Here is a 23,216-nt window from a genome sequence, read left to right as displayed (position 1 = left end):
CCTCAATCCAAACCAACCCAATCAGTGTTTAATCCAACCCCAATTTGGTCTGTCAACAAAGACCAACCACCTCCCAAAAAAGTTCAAGAAAGAAAAAAACCGAACAGCCCAAACCAAAAGCCCCAAACTTAAAAGCCAAAAAGCCCCCTAAAGGCTAAAGCCTAAAGCCCTCACAGTAAGCTCACCTTTTATATTCCAGCAACTAAACACCAACCACCAATTCAACACACTCCCAGCAGCCAACTTCTCTGCAACAGCCAACACCTCACTGTCAGCAACTGACCCCTGACCAACTGATGCTGGCCCTTTTTATACCCTTTTTCTACCTCACTTCGTAGAAACTCTATGGTTTCTACTTCCTGTCACTGTGGGCTGGTTAATCCCTACACATCTGAATGGTAAGAATCCCTCCAGGTCCCTTGTTAAATTAAAACAAGAATAAAGAATTCCTTTTTTACAATGAGTCATGGAAAAGTAGATAGTAATGTCTCCTATTTAATGTTATTTCCATTGATAAAAATAATAGCTTCTGATGTTAAATCAGTTGACAGGGAGGGCCAAGGCAAGATCTTTGTTTTCAGGGTCCTTAGTTGCTGTGTTATCAGCCCTGTAGGAGACATTGCCAGGTTTCATCTCCTCAGGGGCTAGAAGCAATGCTAATTGACATTTCCCTGTCAGTGGGGACTTAGGGTTAGGCCCTTCTCTGTACTTCTTCCTTCTTTGCTGGCTAATATTTATATTCTCTTCCTCATGGGGTCATCTTTGCAAAAGAGCCTTCAAGTACTAAAACAGTGATTGTCATTGTGATTTGCTTAGCAGCTGTGTTCACCAGCATGCTAAGGGCAAGGTCAGCCTAGAAGTAAATTGTGAGGCAGAGAGAAATCATGGAGTGTCTTCCCTCACTAGATAGTCTCATTGAAATAGGTGTAATAAGGGCCATTAGGAAGATATTGTGTGTTGAGTGGGCCACAGGATTTCTGGTTAGATCATAATTAAGTATTATGTTCTCTTTTGGAGAGGACATGATAAGATAGAGAATATCAGGGAATCCTTTTTGAGGGGCTATCCTGTGGAAATAGAATTTGACCTCTTCTTTTTGGCCCCAGATGTTAGAAGCAAGAGCCCTAGACAGAAATAGTGGGGAAGTACATTTAGATTTGATGTAAAGAAAAAATTCTTAACAATTAGAGCTGTTTCAAAGTGGAATAGGCAGTACATACTTGGAGATCTTCACATAGAGGCTGTAACCGTGAAAATGTGGTTTGCCAAGACTGTGAATTGCCAAAACTGTAAAGGTTTCGGCCAAACTATAAAGATAAATTTTAGTGTCTTGATTTAAAATCTAAAATTAAGTGGTCGCCATGGGAAAATTCCCAAATATGAAAATACCCAAGTCAGCTGGGTTTTATGGAGATTTTAGTTAATATAAAGGAAGGAATTAAGGGAAGGAGAGAGAGAAAGAGAAAATAGTAGAAAGGGTCTAGGGAGCCTAAGGGAGAGCGAGTCAGTCTTTATCAATCACCACAAGATTGTCTTCAAGCAAGCTCCAAACTTCCGAACTCCAACTAACTTCCAATCCAAAAACTCCCTCCAACTCAATAAGTCCCTTCCTTTTGAGGAAAATTTTCTCTTATGTCACCTCCTCTAAATGTTCACATCTACCAATCACAATAGATGCTTTTCCCCAGGATTTCCCATTCTTAGTTCTCATCTTCTTTTGTTCTCACCTTCTCTGGTTAGATAAATCTACTGAGTACTTCACACCTCTTTTGTTAAGCTTGCCTTTTGTTAGTTGCTTGACCTTTTAGGTACTAATTTAACCTTTATAGGTACTGAGCACCTTTTTGTATTAGATCTAAAAATAGACCTAGCTTAAGGTTTTAGCTTCACTATAAGTATGAGTTAGGGACTTTTCATTGTTCAATCAGTTTTGCAACTTTATCTTCCCCTAAGGCACTGTCTGAGTAGGGTGGAGTAATTTTAAAAGTTCTCAATACATTCCTGATTAAGTATCTTCATTGTTACAATAGGGAATAGCTAGACCAAATCTTCTAAGGTACAGTCTGAGAAGTTTTAAGATCCACAAGGCCCAATGAGCACTTGTCAGTGATGTCATAGAGGGTATTCCTACTTAAGTCTGAAATGTTCCCAGATATGGCCAAAAGGAATCCTTGAAGGAAAGAAGATTGCACAAAAGGGTCACCTTTAAGGGGGAAAAGAATGTTGGACAACTCCACTTTCATTAGTAAGAAGATCAGGAAAATGAGGGGATGTCCTTCAACTGGGGAATGACTGAACAAATTGTGGTATCTGTTGGTGATGGAATATTATTGTGCTCAAAGGAATAATGAGCTGGAGGAATTCCATGTGAACTGGAACAACCTCCAGGAACTGAAGCCGAGTGAAAGGAGCTGAACCAGGAGAACATTGTACACATAGACTGATACACTGTGTCAAAGTCAAATGTAATGAACTTCTCTACTAGCAGCAATGCAATGACTCAGGACAATTCAGAGGGACTTATGAGAAAGAACACTCTCCACATTCAGAGGAAGAACTGTGGAAATGGAAACACAGAAGAAAAACAACTGCTTGATCACATGGGTTGATGGGGATATGGCTGGAGATGTAGACTCTAAATGATCATCCTAGTGCAATTATCAGTAATATGGAAATAGGTCTTGATTAATGACACATGTAAAACCCAGTGGAATTGCATGTCGACTATGGGGGGGGGGAAGAACATGAATCATGTAACCATGGAAAAATATTCTAAATTAATTAAATAAAAATGTTTAATAAAAAAAGATCAGACTAAAATACTGAATGAGTATATTGGTTCTTGTTCTTTGTTAGGGGAAATGCACTCCTTCCCCTTTTAAACATATTTTTTCTCTATTGAAAATCTTTTCTTGGGGACAGCTGGATGGCTCAGTAGATTGAGAGCCAGGCCTGGAGACAGGAGGTCTAAGTTCATATCTGGTCTCAGACACTTTTTAGCTGTGTGACCCTGTCACTCAACTCCCATTGCCTAGCCCTTACTGCTATACACAGTATTGATTCTAAGACGGAAGGTAAGGATTTAAAAAAAAGAAAGAAAATCTTCTCTCTTTCATCTTGCATGCTACTTTTTCAGTAAAACCTTTCTGATCTCTCCCAGACTAAAGTGATCTCTTTCAGAATCCCCTATGCCATCTTCATCCTGTCTACTAGACTATAAGATTCTTGAAGGCAGAGACTGTAATTTTTTATCTTTGAATTTCCACTAATGTTGAATATAACACATGGTACATAATAAGATCTTTACTATGCCCTTCCTTCCTTCCTTCCTTCCTTCCTTCCTTCCTTCCTTCCTTCCTTCCTTCCTTCCTTCCTTCCTTCCTTCCTTCCTTCCTTCCTTCCTTCCTTCCTTCCTTCCTTCCTTCCTTCCTTCCTTCCTTTCTTCCTTCCTTCCTTCCTTCCTTCCTTCCTTCCTTCCTTCCTTCCTTCCTTCCTTCCTTCCTTCCTTCCTTCCTTCCTTCCTTCCTTCCTTCCTTCCTTCCTTCCCTTTCATTCTTGCTCCTCCCTATCTCAATTTCAATTAGTGCAGAAGTTTTAACTTACTATTTTTCCATCCTAAAGTAGTCCATCCCTTCTTAGCCTGGTGGTTGTCCTGTCCCAAGAGCTCACATCATGTAGATACTTTGTTGACCTTAGCTCTGCTGAAATTTAGAACTCAGTTGTTCAGGTAATCTACCAGCCTCATCTCTAGTACTCAGGATTACAGACATGGGTGACATCGTATTTTGTTTTGTCCACCCTGTTTTGCTCTAACAAGTCCATATAGCGATAGACTTGGAGGAAAAGGTACTGAACAAAACTCATTGGCTACATATTTTATTTAGGTCATGAATTCAGCCATGGAAATAGAGCAGAGTGCTCATTAGACAGCTCTATGAGGTTGGCATCTAGTAAGCATAATGCTCTGTTCCATGAACTCTATGAGGACAGAGCTTATGTCTGATCAAATCTCCATGTCTTTCTCAGCATATACTACTACATATAGACATCTGTATATACCAAATCATCAATAAATATTTATTGAGTTGAATTGCCTGTAGGGACTATGTCTTATTCAAACATAGTATCATTCCCTCAGCACCCAGCATAAGGCTTTGCACTCAGTAGATACTTCAGGTGTCTTCTGCAATGAAAACAGTCACTAAAGAAGAATAGTATCAGGTATACTTGCTGTATTTCCTATTTTTATGGTTCTTATGTCTTATCTGCTGCTTGTTAATTTAAGTTTGACCTGTGCTGATTAGTAAATGAATGAAAATTCTCCACTCAATTATATCTATCTAGGTCCAGAGTATTCTTCATGTTTATCGCCCCAGTTTGGCACAGTGCTATCATATTCTTTTATTTTTCAAGATCACATGTTTCACTGCTGTGGAGCCTAAGCTATTTTGTTCTTCTCATATTTTGTTGATTTATCTTGGTTAAACTCCTTTAACAAGTGATGATAGTCTATGTTGCTCTCTGTCCTTTATCTCTTTTCCCACATCAATGGTTTGTTTAAATAGATCAGATTGGAGTCATTTTATTTCTTCTCATTTTATCGTTTATTCTTATTTAATAAGCTAATGGTCTGAATGCATATAAATAGCAGATTTGTTAATGATGCCCCTTTTGGTACATGAAGTGAGTCCTTTAGTAACACAATTTCATTTTTCATGATGCTCTTTGCCATTTGCAGTATTATTAGCATCTTCTAACTATTTTTTAAAAAAAGAAAATGTTAATAATATATAGGTATGAAGTTGCTATGTAATCTATAAGCCTTTGGCCTCTCATTTCTATATTTAAACCATGTTTTCCAACAGATTTTTGTTGTTTACTGTTCTATATCTACCTTTGCATTGAAGTAATCAAGAAATAAGTATCTTTTGATTTAATTTCAAAAATCTTATCCAATTCTTTATAGCATTCCTCTTCCTCTATACCCAATGTTTATTCATGAACTCCAGTTATTTACTTAATTAGTCTTTCTGAAAATGCATATCATAGTCACTATAATCTGAAGTGATCAAGTATCCTGTGATGCCTTTACACACATGATAAAATTCTGACATCTCCTTTATTTGACTTCTAAGGAGAACCTGTGAACCATTCTTCCATTTTGTTGCAAGTTTCTTTGATATTTTCTTTTCATTTATAACGGGAATCTCAAGATTAATATGATTTTTAGTTCTCAAGTTGTGATAATTAAAATGTTTTGGGAGCAAGGGAAATATATAACAATTATGACCGCTGAAATATGTTTTCTACTGTGTCTTGGTTTTATATAAATATAAGATGGTCGCCAGGGAATATATTCCCAATTTATGAATATGCCCAAGCCAACTGGGTTTTATAGAGAAATTTAATTTATAATACACTGATTAATCAATAGAAAAAGAGAGAAAGTAAGAAAGGAATAAGAATGAATAAATCAGTCAGTTGGTTTTATCACTCACCCAAGATCTCTCTAGGTTAAGGCTTCTCATGCCAACCTCAGGCTCCACCTTCAAGAGAGCCTCCTTTCAAGAAATGTTTCCAGAGAATTCTCCTCCTTCAGAGCCAGGCTTCTCTCCTGGTCTTCCCACAGAGCAACCTCCTCTCAGAGCAAAAAAACTCTCCTCCCTCTGTCCTCAAACCCCACTATCTTTAAGGAAACCATCTAAGTTCCCTCCCCTCAGTTCTCACATCTACCAATCACTGTCGATGTCTCCCCTGTGCCAATGGTGGCTCTAGTTTAACCCAGGACCGCCCAGAGGTCTGTGGCTTTGCACATGTCTGTTGAAGGTCATATTCTCAAATAATTAAATCTTGATCTATGCTACAGCCCTTCCTAAATCCTGTTAGACTGAGTAGGGTGGAGATTGTAAGTTCCAAGACCTGGTTCTGTCATTCCAAGTATCTCTATTGTATCAATTCTAAAATCAATCATGACTCAAAGAACTTCCTGTTCTATGCTTAAGCATAGGTCAAAACCCTTTCCATTGTTTAGCAAAAGGTTTCTGTCCTAAAGTAGTCAAAAGTAGGGAGGAGAAGGACCCTCCCATGCCAAGGGTTTTCACATTCCAATAGAGTTCTTACTATCAGTAGGAAATTTTTCAAGTATGAAATTTCCCAATGGGGAAATTTCCAACATTCATAAGTCTAAGAAATTTTAAGATTTACAAAGTACAGGAGTTCTTAACTTAGGGGGCTATGAACTTTAAAAAAATATAGTGATATTTCATTGTAATTGATTTCCTTTGCAATCCTGTATATTTTCTTTTATGCATTAAAAAATATTATTCTGAGGAGTCCATAGGATTCATCAGACTGCCAAAAGGAGCCTAAAAAATTAAGAATCCCAGAGGAAGATGACTTCTTTTTGGTCACTAGACAAAGATATCACATTTAAAGTAACAACAACTAAATTGCTAACTCCTAACCCTAAACTGGTAAACTATTCTTAAGATCTCCATATTATTAATTTCTATAGAATGATTCAGAAATGGTAAAGTCCAGCCAAAGGATTCCAGCTGCAAAGAGTACTAGTATTCCATGGTGCACTTAACTGGGTTCCTTTGCTTCCATCCCCCTGAGAAGTTTGCTATCAGCACCTCATTAACAGAACAGTACCAGTGCCCTTCTGTCAGGATGTTTGCTAACAGCCAAATTAAATTAGCAATTCGGAAGAGTCATAGAATTGTGTAAAGAGGGAGCTGGTTGGCACCTCTGCCTGGGATTTTATCTTGTGAGAGGAAAAAAAATGCTAAACAAATGCTTTCTATTATAAACCTTGCCACAGCTTGTTCTGCAAACCTATTGGTGCTTAGTGAGATTTGCCACATATCGATTTCACATGGGAATAGAAACAAGAAACAAAAATTGTTTTTTTGTTTACTTGCTTTTATTACTATTAAATTTTAAATGTAGTACTCATTTTTCTGTACAAATCTACACTCTCTGAAGGCAATACACCAAATATTCTTTACTTGCTAAAAGATAATTTCCTTCTAAAAATGCTTTATAGATGTCTTTTTTTTAAACATTACCTACATTCCTCAGCATATTCTCCTCCCTCTCCCCTGCCCTTCCAGGAAAGCCATTCCTTATAATAAAGAATATAATATAATAAAGAATTCTCTCCTCCCCTCCCCTCCCCTCTCCTCCTTTCCCCTCCCCTCCCCTCCCCTCCTCTCCTTTCTTCTCCTCTCCTCTCCTTTCCTCCCTTCTCCTCCCCTCCCCTCCCCTCCCCCTTCCCTCCCCTGCCTTCCACTCTTCTCTTTTTCTCTTCTCTTCTCTTCAACTTCCATCATCTCTCATGTCTTCAAAGAAGGTGGAAGGCATTTCATATCTTGTCTTTAAAAATACACTTGGTCATATAATTCAAAGCATTGAATTTTGTTTGTTTTTCAGCTGTTATTCTTTATATTTACACTTTTGGAGTCATTGTGAATATTCTTTTCTGATTATGTTCATTTTATTTTGCATTAATTTATCTGAGTTTTCATATCTGCTAAATTCTTCATATTTATCATTTCTTTTTTGAATATTTATCATTTCTTCCAGAAATAATTTAGCCATTTTCATTTGAACATTTAGTTTCTTGTTCTTTGCTACTGCAAAAGAGTTGCCGTAATTTTATTTTTGCACATGGAAAAAAGTTCTAGAATCAGATAACACTAACAAATCAATAAGCATTTACTGTGTACTAAGCAATGTGTTTAAATTTAAGTCCAAAGAGGCAAAAGACAGTTCATGCCCTCAAGGAACTCACAATCTAAAAGAAGAGACAACATGCAAACAACTATGTATAAATGAGATACATACAGGATAAATTGGAGATAATATCAGAGAGAAGGCACTAAAGTTAAGTAGTACTTGGGAAAACTTCTGGTAGAAGTTAGCTGAGTCATAAAAGAAGCCAGGGAGAACAGAAATTGGAGATTAGGAGGGAAAATTCTAGGTATGCTGGGTAGCAGTTGCAATTGTACAATGCTGGGAGATGGAGCATTGTTTGGATGCTCTTTGAGGAACAATAAGCAGGCCATTATCCCTGCATTATAGAGTACAAGAGAATAAGTACATTTTAAAAAGACTAGAAAAGAAGAAAGAGGCCAGATTATGAAGAACATTTAAAAAACAAACAGAAGATTTCATATTTGAACATAGAGGTAATAGGGAGCCACTGGACCGATTTTTGTAAGGGATTGGAGGGAGGGGTGACCTGTGCTTTATTTAGGAAGATCTTTTTCATAACTAAGTGGAAGACAGACTGTGTGGGGAAGAGAGTTTAGGCAGGGAGACTAACTAGGAGGCTATTTCAAAAGTTTAGATATGAAGTGATAAGGTCTTGAGCCAGGATAGTGGTAGTGTCAGAAGAAAGAAGAAGATGAATAAGAGATGTTTCAAATCTAGAAATGGCCTCATTGGAAGAGACCTTAAAAATTACTGAACTATTTTTCTAATAATGAGTGGCAAATTTTTGTCATCCAGCTGGTATGGAAGCCAATTCTACTCACTATAGGCAATATTTCATAAAATCTCAGTGTTGGAAGGGACTTTTGTAGGTCATTTCATTCAAAAGAAATACAATTTCTAAAAAAATAAAACTTTGTAACTGGGTAACTAGAAATCACATAAATATTTTATGATGAATATGAGAATTGGCCACTATAAATGAATAAAATTGGGACTAAGTTGTATTAACGTGAAGGAAGAATTGGAGGGCATAGGGAATGGGAAGAATGACCTGTTAAGATGTAATTAGCTTAGCCTGAGTAAGAGGTACTTAAAGTCTCAGTCAGAATGGTGACAATGGGAATGGTAAGAAGGATACTGATACAAGAGGTATTTTGGAAAGAAAAATGACAGATCTTGGCTAGATGTGGAGGATGAAGGATGAACACATTCAAGGTGCCACATGAGAATGAGGTTCTATTATACTTTGAGGGTGGGGGGAAATTGCTGCCACATTCAATAGATGCATTCTCCTCTGGCTAGTAGAATTTCTGTCTAGTATTCTCTGGTCTCTCTGGAAACCTTTATGTAACTTGTGCATGTTGTTTGGCAGGTAATCAAGGTCTACAAAGCTTCAATCCAACAAACCCTAGACATCCTTTTTCTTCGTGATGGGAATGAGTTCCTGAGTAGCACAGATTCTGTAAGCCGTGATTCTGCCGATCGCACCATCATCGCATGGGACTTCCACAGCGCTGCCAAAGTCTCTAATCAGATCTTTCATGTAAGTCATATGGGCACCTTTCATCTTGAAGAGTTTGATTCTCCTAAACACAATCTGGGCTTTCTTGGCTCCGTATCTCATTTTATATGGTGTCTTAGACTTGGAATCTCATGCTTACCTCCTCATTGCCTGTGAAATTGTTTTCAACCCCCCTGAAGCCCAATTCAAATGTTATTCCCTTCCTAAATCTCCCGTTTGGTAACAAATTTTCTTCTCATGTTGTACCTCATGTGCTGCATTTATGTGTCATTGTTATTTGTGTGTGCATCATATCCTGCTACTAGGCTATGAGGTCAGGAACCTTTTATTGGAAGTTAGGCCTTCTCTGCATTGGATATAGTGCATTGCACATTGTACAGGCTATTAAAATGTTTCATGAATAGATGCAAGCTAGGAATGAGAATAAGCTTTTCAATTAAGTTGATATCAATGAGTTTATTCATAAAATAAATGTTTATTAAATCCCCATTGTATTTGGTGCCCTGTATCAGTGCTGGGCTATGATTTTAGGATAAATAAAATTTGTTCCTTTGCTCAAGGAGCTCCCAAGCCAGTTGGGGGAAATGAGATAAGTATAATGAAAATTAGATTATGATAATTAGACATGATAAGAGGAGTAACAAAATACTCTGCAATCAATTGAGGGAAATCCTACTTTCTAGCTAGGAGAGGGAAAAACCAGAGAAAACATCATGGAGAAAATGCCATTTGAATTGGACCTTAAAGGACAGTTAGGATATCAAAAGGTAAAAATTAAAGGACTTTTGGATATGAGGAACAACTCAAGCCACTCCTTTTTAAAAAATTTACTAGGATTTTATTTTTAACTCAATTTTATGAAAAAAAAATTTTTTTTAACCTTCATTTTCTTTAAGTTTCGACCAGATAGTCTCCCTTTCCCCTCCCACTCCCCTTTTACTGAGACATCGAGCAATATGATATAGATTTTACATGTAAATAGTGTAAAACATCTTTTCATATTAATTTTTTATGAGAGTTGAACAAATGAAAGAATAGTGAAGAAATAAAGTGAAATATAATATAACTCGCTTTATATTCAGAGTCCATTGGTTCTTTCTTTGGAGGTGAATGGCATTTATCTTAAGTCCTTGAGAATTTGCTTGTCAAAATCATTGTAAATGTTCATTACATAATATTGCTCACTGTATATACAATGCTCTCCTGGTTCTATTCACTTCACTTTGCATCAGTTTATGTAGGTTTTTCCAGGTTTTTCTCAAATTATTCTTCACATCATTTCTTATAGCAATTGTATTCCATTATCATATACTACAACTTGTTCAACCATTCCCCAGTTGTTTACCCCCTCCCAATCTTCAATTCTTTGCCATCACAAAAAGAGCTGCTAAGATATTTTTGCACAAACAGATCTTTTCCCCCTTATAAAAATCGTTTTGAGGTGCTGACCTATTAGTGGCATTAAAGCCACTACTTTTTAAAAAAAAAGACTTTTATTGCTATCTTTTTTTTTTAAGCCTTACCTTCCTTCTTGGAGTCAATACTGTGTATTGCTTCCAAGGCAAAAGAGTGGTAAGGACTAGGCAATGGGGGTTAAGTGACTTGCCCAGGGTCACACAGCTGGGAAGTATCTGAGGTCAGATTTGAACCTAGGGCCTCCCGTCTCTAGACCTGGCTCTATATCCACTGAGCTACCCAGCTGCCCCTGCTATCTTTTGTTTTAATGCCTCCTGTGTACCTTCTCTTTCCCCCTCCTAAAGATCTATAACAAATAGTTATTTTTAAAATGTATAACAAATAATACTTTTAAAAAAAGAAAGAAGAAAAAACCAGCAAACTGATCAGTACATTAAAAAAAAAAAACCTGACCTCATGTCTTTTTTATCCCTCCCCCTTCCTCCATACTTATACAAAAGTGCAGGAGGAAATATCTTCTCATACTATTTCTTTAGGGAAAAATTGATTTTTGTAATTTGCAACATCCATTTTCTGTTTCTTTGTGTGCCTTTCCATTTATGTTGTAATTACTGAGTACTGTTTTCTAGGCTCTTCTTATCCTGTACAAATTCATTAAGTCGTTCCATGATTAGGAAATATTTTTATTTTTTACCTTTTTAATTTTTACATTTTTACCTTTTTACATTTTAAATAATGGTTGCCTCAGACTAAGAGTAGCTAGGAAAATGTAGCAGAGTGACTAGGAATGCTAGACTTAACGTTAGGAAGACCTGATACACCTCCCAACCCTTGGCAAGTAATTTTTCCCTCTTTAGATCTGTTTCCTCATCATAAAAATGAGGGCACCAGTGACTTCTAATGTCACTTCCTGCTCTAAATCTATAATCCTGTGAGCATACACTTTTATGATTGGTGGGCCATTTAATTCATGGATATAGTCTGGTGGCATGGTGGATGGAGCACTGGGCTTGGAATCAGGAAGACTCATCTTCTTGGGTTCAAATTTGGCCTCAAACACTTATTATCTGTGTGATTCTGGGCAAGTAATCTAACTCACTTTACCTCAGTTTCCTCATCTGTAAAAGGAGCTGAAGAAGGAAATGGCAAACCATTCCAGTACTTGCCAAGAAGACTTCCCCAAGGGGGCATGAGATGCCAGACAAAACCAAAAGTGACTGAACAACAACAAAAATGGTTTTAACCTCTTCCCAGTAAAGTAAAAAGTTGTGTTTATGCGTTGATTTATTATAGGACTTTGGGACTTTTTATTTGTGTCAGTGAAATGACATACAATGGAAAGGGTGGTTTTTAAAAAGTGTTTTCCATGGTAGAGTGACTATAAATGGCAGCATCATTCAGCCTTGTTTCCTAAGGATTCCACCAATAGCCCAAGCAATTGAGGAATTGTATACTGCTGATTGCTATCTACTCTAAATAACAAAGTCCTAGAACATCATGGCCGGAAGGAAACAGAATTATGACAGAGTAAGGATCATAGATTTAGGACTAGCAGGAACCTTCGGGATGATCTTGCCTAGACTCCTCACTCTGTGGATGCGGTGATGTCCAGAGAGTTCAAACATCAGATTCATAACAAGTGGCAGAGGATAGAAAGTGAGTTCAGGATATAAGCCCAGGTACTTTTTATTAGAAGGGATCCTAGAAAACAGCATTTCAGATCTGGAGGGAATCTTAGTCTGTTTAATACTAATGTCCTCATTTTACTAAGTAGTAGCCCCAGAAGGGTGGAAATGGCTTGCCCAAAGTCACACTGTGAGTTAGCACAAAGACAGGACAATAATACATCTCTTGATTCCTGGATCAGGTTTCTCTGCTGCTTTCCTTCATCTAGAATTGCCAGAGAGAAATTTGTCTCATCCATTCGTCACTTTTTTTTTCTTCAAAATACATATGGATTTATAGAGGACTACTATGTAAGGAAATCTTCTTTTCCCAGAATTAAAAAAAAACAAAACCAAAAACCAACCCTTACCTTCCATCTTAGAATCAATACTGAGTGTTGGTTCTAAGAGAAAAGAGCAGTAAGGGCTAGCCAATAGGGCTTAAGGGACTTGCTCAGGGTCACACAGCTAGGAAGTATCTGAGAGCAGCTTTGATCTCAGGACCTCCCATCTCTAGACCTAGTTCTCAATCCACTGATACCCCCTGTCCTAAAACTTTTAAAAATTTCACAACTGTATGGGCTAAAGCAGGGTCATGTCTTAATTGTGCCCACCATTGTCATCTAAGTCTCTGAAGAAAGAGGGAAAGGCACCACAGGAACAAAATATTTATAGCTGAGCAAGTTATAATATCTTCATTTTTACAGATAAGGAAACCGAGGGCAAAATGAGGTTAGGAGGCAGCATCTGAGGGCTGGTAAGAGGATCAGCTTGGTCTTGACCTTCTGACTGAAGGTCCGTGCTCTGGGTGCTGAATGTTGCTTTGTCAAGTGCCTGCCACTTGCCTCCCCTTATGCTTAGTATTATGGGATATTGTAAAAAAAAGGGACCTGCTCCTTGACTTCAAGGAGTTCACAGTCTAGTTGGGAAGTCAAGATTCATAGGAAATACACAAAAATTACATAAGTCATTATCTCAGGAGGTGTTGAATTGTATGACCTATAAACAGTATGAAAAACTTTCCTCTGTTCCTATTCCTTCTTAATTTTTAGGAGCGGTTTACCTGTCCTAGCCTCACTCTACATCCAAAAGAATCTGTTTTTGTGGCACAGACAAATGGAAACTATATGGCATTGTTTTCAGCACTGAGGCCATATCAGATCAATAAAAAGAAACGTTATGAAGGACACAAGGTATTTATTCATTTCTCCCTTTATTATCCTCAGGGAACCATCAGAATCACTTACCTTCAAAGGACTTGAGTTTCATAAATCATTCTTACTATGATGACTTATATTGGAGCACCCAAACCACTGACTTTAATTGTAGAGATTTTTTCTCACATTTTCCTTTTAAAAATATAAAATTGACTAACATCAACAAATACTAACATTTCCATATACAAAGAACAGAAAAAAGAGAATTGTGGGAATTGGTGAATCTTTGTTATGTTTTTTTTTTAAGGATATCTCATTTTTAACACAGCAACAATACTTCCCTGCTTTTTGTGCCCCCTTTGAACTTCATTCTGCTTTCCTCTGATTATTTTCTAAATGTTTCAACACTCTTTTTCTTTTCTTATTTAAAATTTTTAATCACTGTTCCAATGCCTTACTACCTCTCACAGCTCTTCCTCTGGACCCTTGCCAAGAATAAGTCTTTACTCGTAATATTTAGTATAGTCAAACAAAACAAATTTATTCATTGGCTGTGTCTGAAAATATGTATCTCACCTATAGGCCATCATTTCTCTGCCAAGAAGGAGGAAACATGTAGCAGCTAAGTGGTGCAATGAATAGAGTGCAAGGCCTGGAGTCAGGAAGACTCATTTTCTTGAGTTCAAATACAGCCTCAGATATTTACTGGCTGTGTGACCCTGGACAAGTCACTTAACTTTGCCTTAAACACGAAGAAATAGGAAACACGTTTCAATAAGGATTATGCCATCTTTGTTGATCATACATTGATTCATTGATCAGCTTTATTAAATCTTTGCAATGAAATAATTTTTTAAAAAAATCCTTACCTTCCATCTTAGAATCAATACTGTGTATTGGTTCCAAGGCAGAAGAGTGGTAAGGGCTAGGCAATGGGGGTCAAGTGACTTGCCTAGGGTCACACAGCTAGGAAGTGTCTGAGGTCAAATTTTAACCCAAGACCTCCAGTCTCTAGGCCTGGCTCTCAGTCCACTGAGCTATCCAGCTGCCCCCACAATGCAATAATTGTATAAATTATGTTCTTTGTTAGGCTCACTTTACTCTGTCTCACTTCATATGAATCTTACCAGGTTTTCCTGAATTTGTCTCCTTTTTCATTTCTTCTGGCATGATAATATGCCATTATATTTAGATGCCACAATTTGTCCAGCTACTTCTTAATTGATGGGCTCTCACTTGGTTTCCAGTTATTTGCTGTAACAGAAGATGCTGTGATAAATATTTTTGTTCATATGGTTCCTTCTCCTATCCATATAGGTGAATGGTATCTTATTTTTTTTATGACATAATCATTTATATATCTAGAACTCATTATAGTATATGGGATGATAATTTCTTCTGGACTGCTTTCCAGTTTTCCCAATAGCTTTTTTGTCCAACGGAGAATCTTTATCACATAATTTGGTGGAATTGCTTTTATTGCACATTATGTTACAGTTCATTTGCTTCTGGGATTTGAGTACCTCATCTTTTCCACTGACCAACTTTTCCATTTTTAAGCCAGTATCAAATAATTTAGATGACCACTGCTTTGTAATATGTTATGAGATATAATAATAATGCCAAGTTCCTTTCATTCCCACTTCTTTCATTTTTTTTCATTTTTCATTATTCCCTTGAGATTCAATTTCCAGATGAATTTTGTTATTTTTTCCTAGATTTATAAAATGATCTTTTAATAATTTGATTTGTAGGACAACAAATCTGTAGATTAATTTAGGTAATACTGAATTATAGGAAGACATAGACAGTAAAATAATAGTGTCAAGAGATTTTAATGCCCCTCTCTAAGTTTTAGGTTAATCTAACTGAAAGATAAACAAAAGGGAAAATATAGAATTGAATTGATTCAGGAAAAACTAGAGCAAAAATACTTATAGCCTCTTCTAAATGGGACTGCTAAATAATATACACCTTCCTCAACACCACATGGAACTCTTATTAAAATTGACCATGTATTAGGACATAGAGATATTGTGAATAAATATAGAAAGCCAGAAATTGTAAACACATCCTTTATGGACTATAATGCAATGAAAGTAGTAATAAATTCAGGGATACAAAAAATCTCTAATGCCCCATTTCCTCTATGATGCTAGTCATATTACTATCCCCATTTTACAGATCAGTAAACTGAGATTTTCATGCAGTCATTCAAGATAATAAAAGCAAATAATAATGCAGTGCCAGACCTTAAATCCAGGTCATATGACTCAAGATTTGTTGCTCTTTCCACTATGATGTGGTGCCTCCCTGGCAGGCATATCTCAAGTAAATACAATGTTATAGGGGTCAATTAATTCCACAAGACAGTATTATAAATGGAATGGTTAAAAGCCTGGTACTTAGGAAAATTAATACCACTGGAGCACTCAAGTCCTAGTTTTGACCATCAGAGAACATACAATTTACATTTTTGGCAAGTGACTGAACAAATCGTATTGGAATTTTTAGGTGTTAAATGGGGTTTGGATTCAATGTATTAGTGATGTTGCTATAAAATTATATTGATCATTGTAAGAGAGAATTCAGTGAAAGAGAGTACTTTGGGAAATATAAAAAAATGCACCATGAAATTTTTTTTTTTGTCATGATATTGGTCACAGAATGGTGGTTATTCCAAGTATACCCATTGGTGCTGTTGCTGCTGTTGCTGCTGTTTCTTCTGTTAATTTATATTCCTTATAGCTTTAAGGTCCACAAAACACTTTCCTTATGGCCGCTGTCTTGTGAGTGGCAGATTGATATTCATTTTATGAATTAGGATTTTATTTTTTTATCAGGAAACTGAGACTTAGGTGAATAAAAGTGACTCATTTGGGATCACAGTTAGAGAGGGTTAGGTCTGACACAGACAGACTTGAATTGGGGTTTTCTGCCACAATGGGTAAAGCACTGGCCCTGGAATTCGGAAAACCTGAGTTCAAATCTGATCCAAGTCCAAGACACTTACTGGTAGTGAGTGTAACCCTGGGCATGATTCTCAGCCTCAGTTTCCATATCTGAAAATGGGTATATTAACATTTGCCTCCCAAGGTTGTTGTGAAGATAAATGTTGTGAAGATAAAGTAACTTACTGCAAATGTGATACTGAATATAATATACTTTGCAAACCATAAAGCCTTATAAATGCTAGTTGGTATTAGTACTTTGAAAGAATGTATTTTGCATCATACTATGTTGCTTCTCACTCTCTCTATATTTCATTGTATTTTTTGTCAGCTCATATTCTTCTCTTTTTCCCACCCATGCAGGTAGAAGGCTATGCAGTGGCCTGTGAGTGTTCTCCGGATGGGGCAGTTTTAGTGACTGGCAGTGCTGATGGCAAAGTCTTTTTCTACAGTTATCATAACTCAAGGATCATTTGTACTTTTCCTGCACACAGTCATGCATGTGTTGGCACAACATTTCATCCAGTTGTTCCCTCTGTTCTAGCAACGTGTGACTGGAATGGAAATATTAAAGTCTGGCAGTAAAGGGAGACCTGTGTGTGATTTTATTTTAGAAGCTAGTCAAGCCACTAGGGACAGTGGAGCACTGTGCTTATCTCATGGGACTGTTGTAGTATTTATGAGGTTTTTGTTTTTTCTTTATGAATAATTAAAGAGTAAATGTTTATTGGTGCTTATTAAAGAACACGGGGCTTGCAGTCAGAAGATATGGATTGAATTCCAGCACTGACATTTATAAGCCTACCCCTTGTACAAGTCATCTCAGTCAATGCATCAATTTATTTTAAAACCTGATATGTAAGATGCTGTCCTTGGTGCTGAGGGAGAGAAAAGGGAAAATGGCATCCTCCTTGTTCTTAGAGATTGGTGTTCTTGTGAGAATTTCACAATAGGATCAGCTAACAAGGAGGAGGGCATTTCTGGTGGAGGGAACAAAGGCATGCAGATGGGAAGATGAGTTTTTTTTATGGGACAAATAAGCATGACATGACACAGAATATAATAGAGTACTTTTTTTAATGCTTATCTTCCATCTTATAATTAATACTAAGCATTGATTCCAAGGAAGAAGAGTGGTAAGGGCTAGGTAATGGGAGTCAAGTGACTTGCCCAGGGTCACACAGCTGAGAAGTGCCTGAGGCCAGATTTGAACCCAGGACCTCCCATTTCTGGTCCTGGCTCTCAATCCACTGAGCCTCTTACCTACCCCTTGGACCCCAGATTTGTAACTGGAAAATGTACATCTTCATAATGATAATACCTGTCTGACAAGGTTGCTGTACCTAAAGTCTTCTGTTAATTGCAATTGAAGTGGTGTTGTGGAGAAAGCCCTGGACATGGGAGTCAGAGGACCTGGGTCCTAGTTCTGACTCTGCTCTTTATGACTTATGTGAGTTTAGATTATACTTATTTAATTATTTGTTACTTAGGTGAGCTTAGGCAAGTCATTTCACCTCTCTGGTTCTTAGTTTCCTTATTTATAATATGAGGTGGTTGAAGGCTGGCTCTAGAGAAGGGCTGAGAAAATGTGCCTCCCTCTCTTCTTTGCAGAGGTAGGGGACTATGAATATTATCTAATTAATAATTAGTTATCAGTTATTAATTAGCTAATTAACAAGTGAGGTTTTCTTGCTGATAAACATTATCTTTTGACCCAGAACCAGGAATTTGATTATCCAACTTAAATATGCAGCTCCTTTTACTGTGCTGGTAATGAAAATAAAGACCTACGATAGTAACACATATAGTTATACTCAGCCATTTGGGAAAAAAAAAATCTGTCATGAAAAAAGTGAATATACACACAGTAAGGATATTATAAGGCAGCAGGAAGTCTTTCTTTTAATTTGGGATTTCATAACTTGTTCTTTGAACTCTTATAATATCCCTGTAATGAATTATCTTCCCTCTGGGCCCTCGCCCACAGTCCATCCTCACATCAGTCAAAATTATCTTCTTAATACATTGGCTTCACCATGTTACTTCTTTGCTCAAAAATCTTTGCTAACCATAGCCTATTGGAAAAGATCATGTTTTCTTTAGCCTCCTTCTTAAGGCCTTCTACAATTTGACTCTGATTGTTAGAATCATGAATGTTTTCTGATCTTGTTTTGTCATCTCCTACCTTTTGTACATTTACTCAGGATATCCCCATACACACACACACACACACACACACACACACACACACACACCCCACATCTCTCCTTACTTTGTGTCTTCGACAGAATAGTGGCAAGGAATGGGCAGTTGGGGTTGAGTGACTTGCCCACACAGCTAGGAACTTTGTCTATATTTTGTTTTTAAGTCGATGGGTATATTTTTGTCTTTGTATCACTAGCCCTTGGTACAGAAACTGGAATATTAGTAGGTGTTTAGTAAATATTTATTAACTTGAATTCAATTTCTGCCTGATTAAATCCTTCTCTTCTTTCAAGAGAACTTTTCAAGAACCAACTCCTCCCTGATCCCACCCCAGAAAACAATGCATTTCCCTCACATTTTCCTAGACGGCTTTTTATAGTTCTCTCCCCTGCACTTACATTATAACTGATATTAGGTTTACTTGTACATTTCTTCTCTAACCCCCTTCCCCAAACACACAGCACAATACCAGGCACTTAGTAGGCATGCAATCATTTTTTTAATTGAATAATTGAATTCCTAGTTCTGGGTCAAAAGATAATGTTCATCAGCAAGAAAACCCCACTTGTCTTTAGCAGAGCAAGGTCTGCCCAGGGGGCAGTGACACCATTACTGATGGGAAATGCCTCTAATTGGAAGTTGTGCTGTAGGCATTAACCTTCTTTCCTCTTGTGTCTGGTTGCGTTTTGTGACATCTTATGATTGTGAGAGATTTGTCACAAGCTGCAGTAATTCTCCCTAGCTGCTTGCTACCTCTGGGGAAGCCTATACCATCCAGTAGAAAATGCTTTGCCCTGATTTCTTGGGACATTTTCCGTGATTTCCATGTGATTTCTGGGTGACATTTCATTTGATTGTTAGGTAGGGAGATAGCTTCTGACCAGTTGGACTATCTCTGCCATAAGTTGTATTCACTCATTCATTCATCCCTCTATCCATCTTTCCTTCATTTAAGTGCCTCATTTATGAGCTTCAGTCAGAAGCTAGATGTTATAGAGGGGATTCCTATTCAGCAAAAAATTGGATTAGATTCTCTCTGATGTCCCTTCTAGCTATTAGATTCTTAAAAAAAAAAAAAAGCCAAAGACCCCAAATGGAGCCCTATGTCTGGGCTATTAGGAGGCTATTTCCTGACAGGAATAGTGGCCTAATCAGTGTTTCAACCTCAAATTAGATTCACAGAACCACAGAATTTCAGAGTTGGAAGACAACCTGCTCAAATCTATACTGGGGGGCATAAAAGGATTTTTTCTACAACACATCTGATAAGTGGCCATCTAGCCTTTGCTTTACAGCCTCTAGGGGAAGCCACCACCTCCTGAGGCTACTTATTCCACTTCTGGATAATTAATTATTAGAAAAATTTTCCTCATTTTAAGTCTAAATTTGATCAAAGGCATGCTTTGGGATGATAACTATGTGACCTTGGGCAAATTCCTTTCCTTCTCTGGGTCCTACTTTCCTTTTCTTTAAAACCAGCGAAATGATTTCTAATATACTTCCAGCTTACTAGTTTGGAGAGGCTTCATGATGTAGGAAAAGAACATTAGATTTGGAATCTGAAGACCTGGGATCCAATCCTAGCTCTGCTATTTATTATGTGCCCCACATGGCTTTTCTGGGTCTTAGTTTCTTCATCCATAAAAAGGCAGAAGTAACCAAGATGATCTTTAAAATTCTCCTCCTCCCCACCTCGGCTAGAAAGACTTTAATGAAGATTCTAAGGGTGTTGATCCCCATTAAAATGCATATAGTGTGTGTAAAGCTGCTTCCACCTTGTCATCTCCCATCCCTCCTTCTTCCCTCCCCCCTTTAATTCCAGAGAGCAAACACTGAAGTTAAATAGGATGATTGGGTGCCTGAGATATGTTCAGAGCAGCTTGCTATTAACATAGACAAGGAGATTTGCACAGCCAACAGCCCTTGGTTCTAAGGACCTAATGTGTGGATGTGGAAAGATAATGAGCTCTGCTATTTTTAGCTCCTAAGGCTCCTGAATGGGCAAAAATAAGAATAATAAAACACATCAAACCCAGCCTCCTCCAAAAGGGATATCCATGATTTGGGATTTTAAGATACCAGGGACCCACATGCCTTAAGGCAGTAGCAGTCTTACATCCCTAATTTCTTAGGAAGCAGACACACAAATCCTGTCCTTGAGAGAGCTGGTTATGTTTAGATGGAGGATGATGTGTATTTACTCAAACATAACACATCTGCAGCCCACTGTTTCCTTTTTGTTGGCTGAGCATCAAGGGTTGGGTTTCTGTGAAGTCTCTCTATGGCCAGCCTTCAGAATACCCTCTCTTCCCTCCTCATCTTGTATCCCCAAGCCCCCACTTTTGTCACCCCCACAAGGCTCACTTTCTGTAGTTAAAATAAATAACTGGACACCATTTCCAATATATGGACCCAATTCTGAAACCCCACAATGAGTCAAAAGGAACCTTAAGAATGAAGGCCAGATAAAATACTTAGGAATCTATCTCCCAAAACAAACACAGGAACTATATGAACACAACTACGAAACTCTCCACACAACTAAAACTAGACCTGAACAATTGGAAGAACATTAACTGCTCATGGGTAGGACGAGCCAATATAATAAAAATGACCATCCTACCCAAACTCATCTATCTATTTAGTGCCATACCCATTGAACTTCCAAAACAATTTTTTTTACTGATTTAGAAAAAACCATAACAAAGTTCATTTGGAAGAACAAAGGATCAAGGATATCCAGGGAAACAATGAAAAAAAATACAAAGGAAGGGGGCCTTGCAGTCCCAGATCTCAGACTATATTATAAAGCAGCAGTCATCAAAACAATTTGGTACTGGCTAAGAGACAGAAAGGAGGATCAGTGGAATAGGCTCAGGGTAAGTGACCTCAGCAGGACAGTATACGACAAACCCAGAGGACCCAGCTTTTGGGATAAAAATACACTATTTCATAAAAACTGCTGGGAAAATTGGAGGACAATGTGGGAAAGATTAGGTTTAGATCAATACCTCACACCCTACACCAAGATAAATTCAAAATGGGTGAATGACTTGAACATAAAGGAGGAAACTATAAGAAAATTAGGTGAACACAGAATAGTATACATGTCAGACCTTTGGGAAGGGAAAGAATTTAAAACCAAGCAAGACTTAGAAAGAGTCACAAAATGCAAAATAAATAATTTGGAATACATCAAATTAAAAAGGTTTTGTACAAACAAAACCAATTAACTAAAATCAGAAGGAAAGCAACAAATTGGGAAGCAATCTTCATAAAAACCTCTGACAAAGGTTTAATTACTCAAATTTACAAAGAGCTAAATCAATTGTACAAAAAATCAAGCCATTCTCCAATTGATAAATGAGCAAGGGACATGAATAGGCAGTTTTCAGATAAAGAAATCAAAACTATTAATAAGCACATGAAAAAGTGCTCTACATCTCTTATAATCAGAGAGATACAAATCAAAACAGCTCTGAGGTATCACCTCACACCTAGCAGATTGGCTAACATGACAGCTATGGAAAGTAATGAATGCTGGAGGGGATGTGGCAAAGTAGGGACACTAATTCATTGCAGGTGGAGTTGTGAATTGATCCAACCATTCTGGAGGGCAATTTGAAACTATGCCCAAAGGATGATAAAAGACTGTCTGCCCTTTGATCCAGCCATAGCATTGCTGGGTTTGTACCCCAAAGAGATAATAAGGAAAAAGACTTGTACAAGAATATTCATAGCTGTGCTCTTTGTGGTGGCCAAAAATTATCTGTGCCCATGCCTTCATTTTCAGGGAAAGTGACTTGTCCTAGACAAGCAGGCATTAAGTTGCACAAACTAATACTTGAAACTTTCTTGATTCTCAGATTCCCATCTCTGTGACTCTGAGTTCTAATTGGGGAACCCCCCCCCAGGACACTTTCTGGCTATCTCCATGCTGTGTCAGCCCCTTCTTTGTGTGTTGTCTTTCCTCATTGGAATATGAACTCTTTTAGGGCTTGGACTGTTGGGCTTGCTTATATTTACATCCCCAGTGCTCGGCAGTGTCTAAAACATTGTTATCCATCCTTTGTTTTCAATAAGTACCAAAGACAGTTGATATCTTTTTTTGTGAATTGCAGGCAGTTGCACAAAGTCTTTGACTTCAATGATTCTTCCAGAATCATCTAAGTCTAGTGACAAGACCAAAGTCAGGATGACTGGCAATGGTCTGGGATACAATGAAGATGTTGGCGTCTTTGATGTCTGACCAAAGCATTCCACATCACCTGCTTTAGCCTCCTTCGTGGGCATTGGAACAAATTGTTCTCATCCACCCATTCCACACTGGGGAAGTGTTCACATGCTTGGGGAAGACACCCCTCTCCAACTCTTTGATGGGTTTGAGGCTTGTTGGTTATCCTCATCTGGGTTTGACCCATCTGTTGAGATGGTTTTGCTGGATTTGACTGCTTTGCCTGCAACAGCTTCTTAGAGTCACAGGTGAGAGTTGGGTAAAAGGTAAATACCAAGAGTGGATGAACAGCCCTGAAAAGGGTTTGGCAAGCTCTCCTCCAGGAGGTGCTAGTCCTCCAGGAACACC

General features: G+C 37.7%; 1 protein-coding gene across 1 annotated transcript in view; it reads left to right on the top strand.

The window, feature by feature from the left end:
* WDR25 (WD repeat domain 25) overlaps positions 1–17,019 on the top strand; it is a 256,478-nt gene extending 239,459 nt beyond the window's left edge. Inside the window, exons 4-6 of the mRNA XM_001374296.5 lie at positions 9,092–9,262; positions 13,374–13,514; positions 16,793–17,019. Of these exons, the coding sequence (XP_001374333.3) occupies positions 9,092–9,262; positions 13,374–13,514; positions 16,793–17,014 (534 nt within the window). The 3' untranslated portion in view covers positions 17,015–17,019. The remainder of the gene's footprint in view (positions 1–9,091; positions 9,263–13,373; positions 13,515–16,792) is intronic.
* The last annotated feature ends 6,197 nt before the right edge of the window (positions 17,020–23,216 follow it).

This window comes from Monodelphis domestica, chromosome 1, assembly GCF_027887165.1.
Source record: "Monodelphis domestica isolate mMonDom1 chromosome 1, mMonDom1.pri, whole genome shotgun sequence".
In the NCBI taxonomy this organism is placed as follows: Eukaryota; Metazoa; Chordata; class Mammalia; order Didelphimorphia; family Didelphidae; genus Monodelphis; species Monodelphis domestica.
This window is presented reverse-complemented; position numbering and strand designations above follow the sequence as displayed.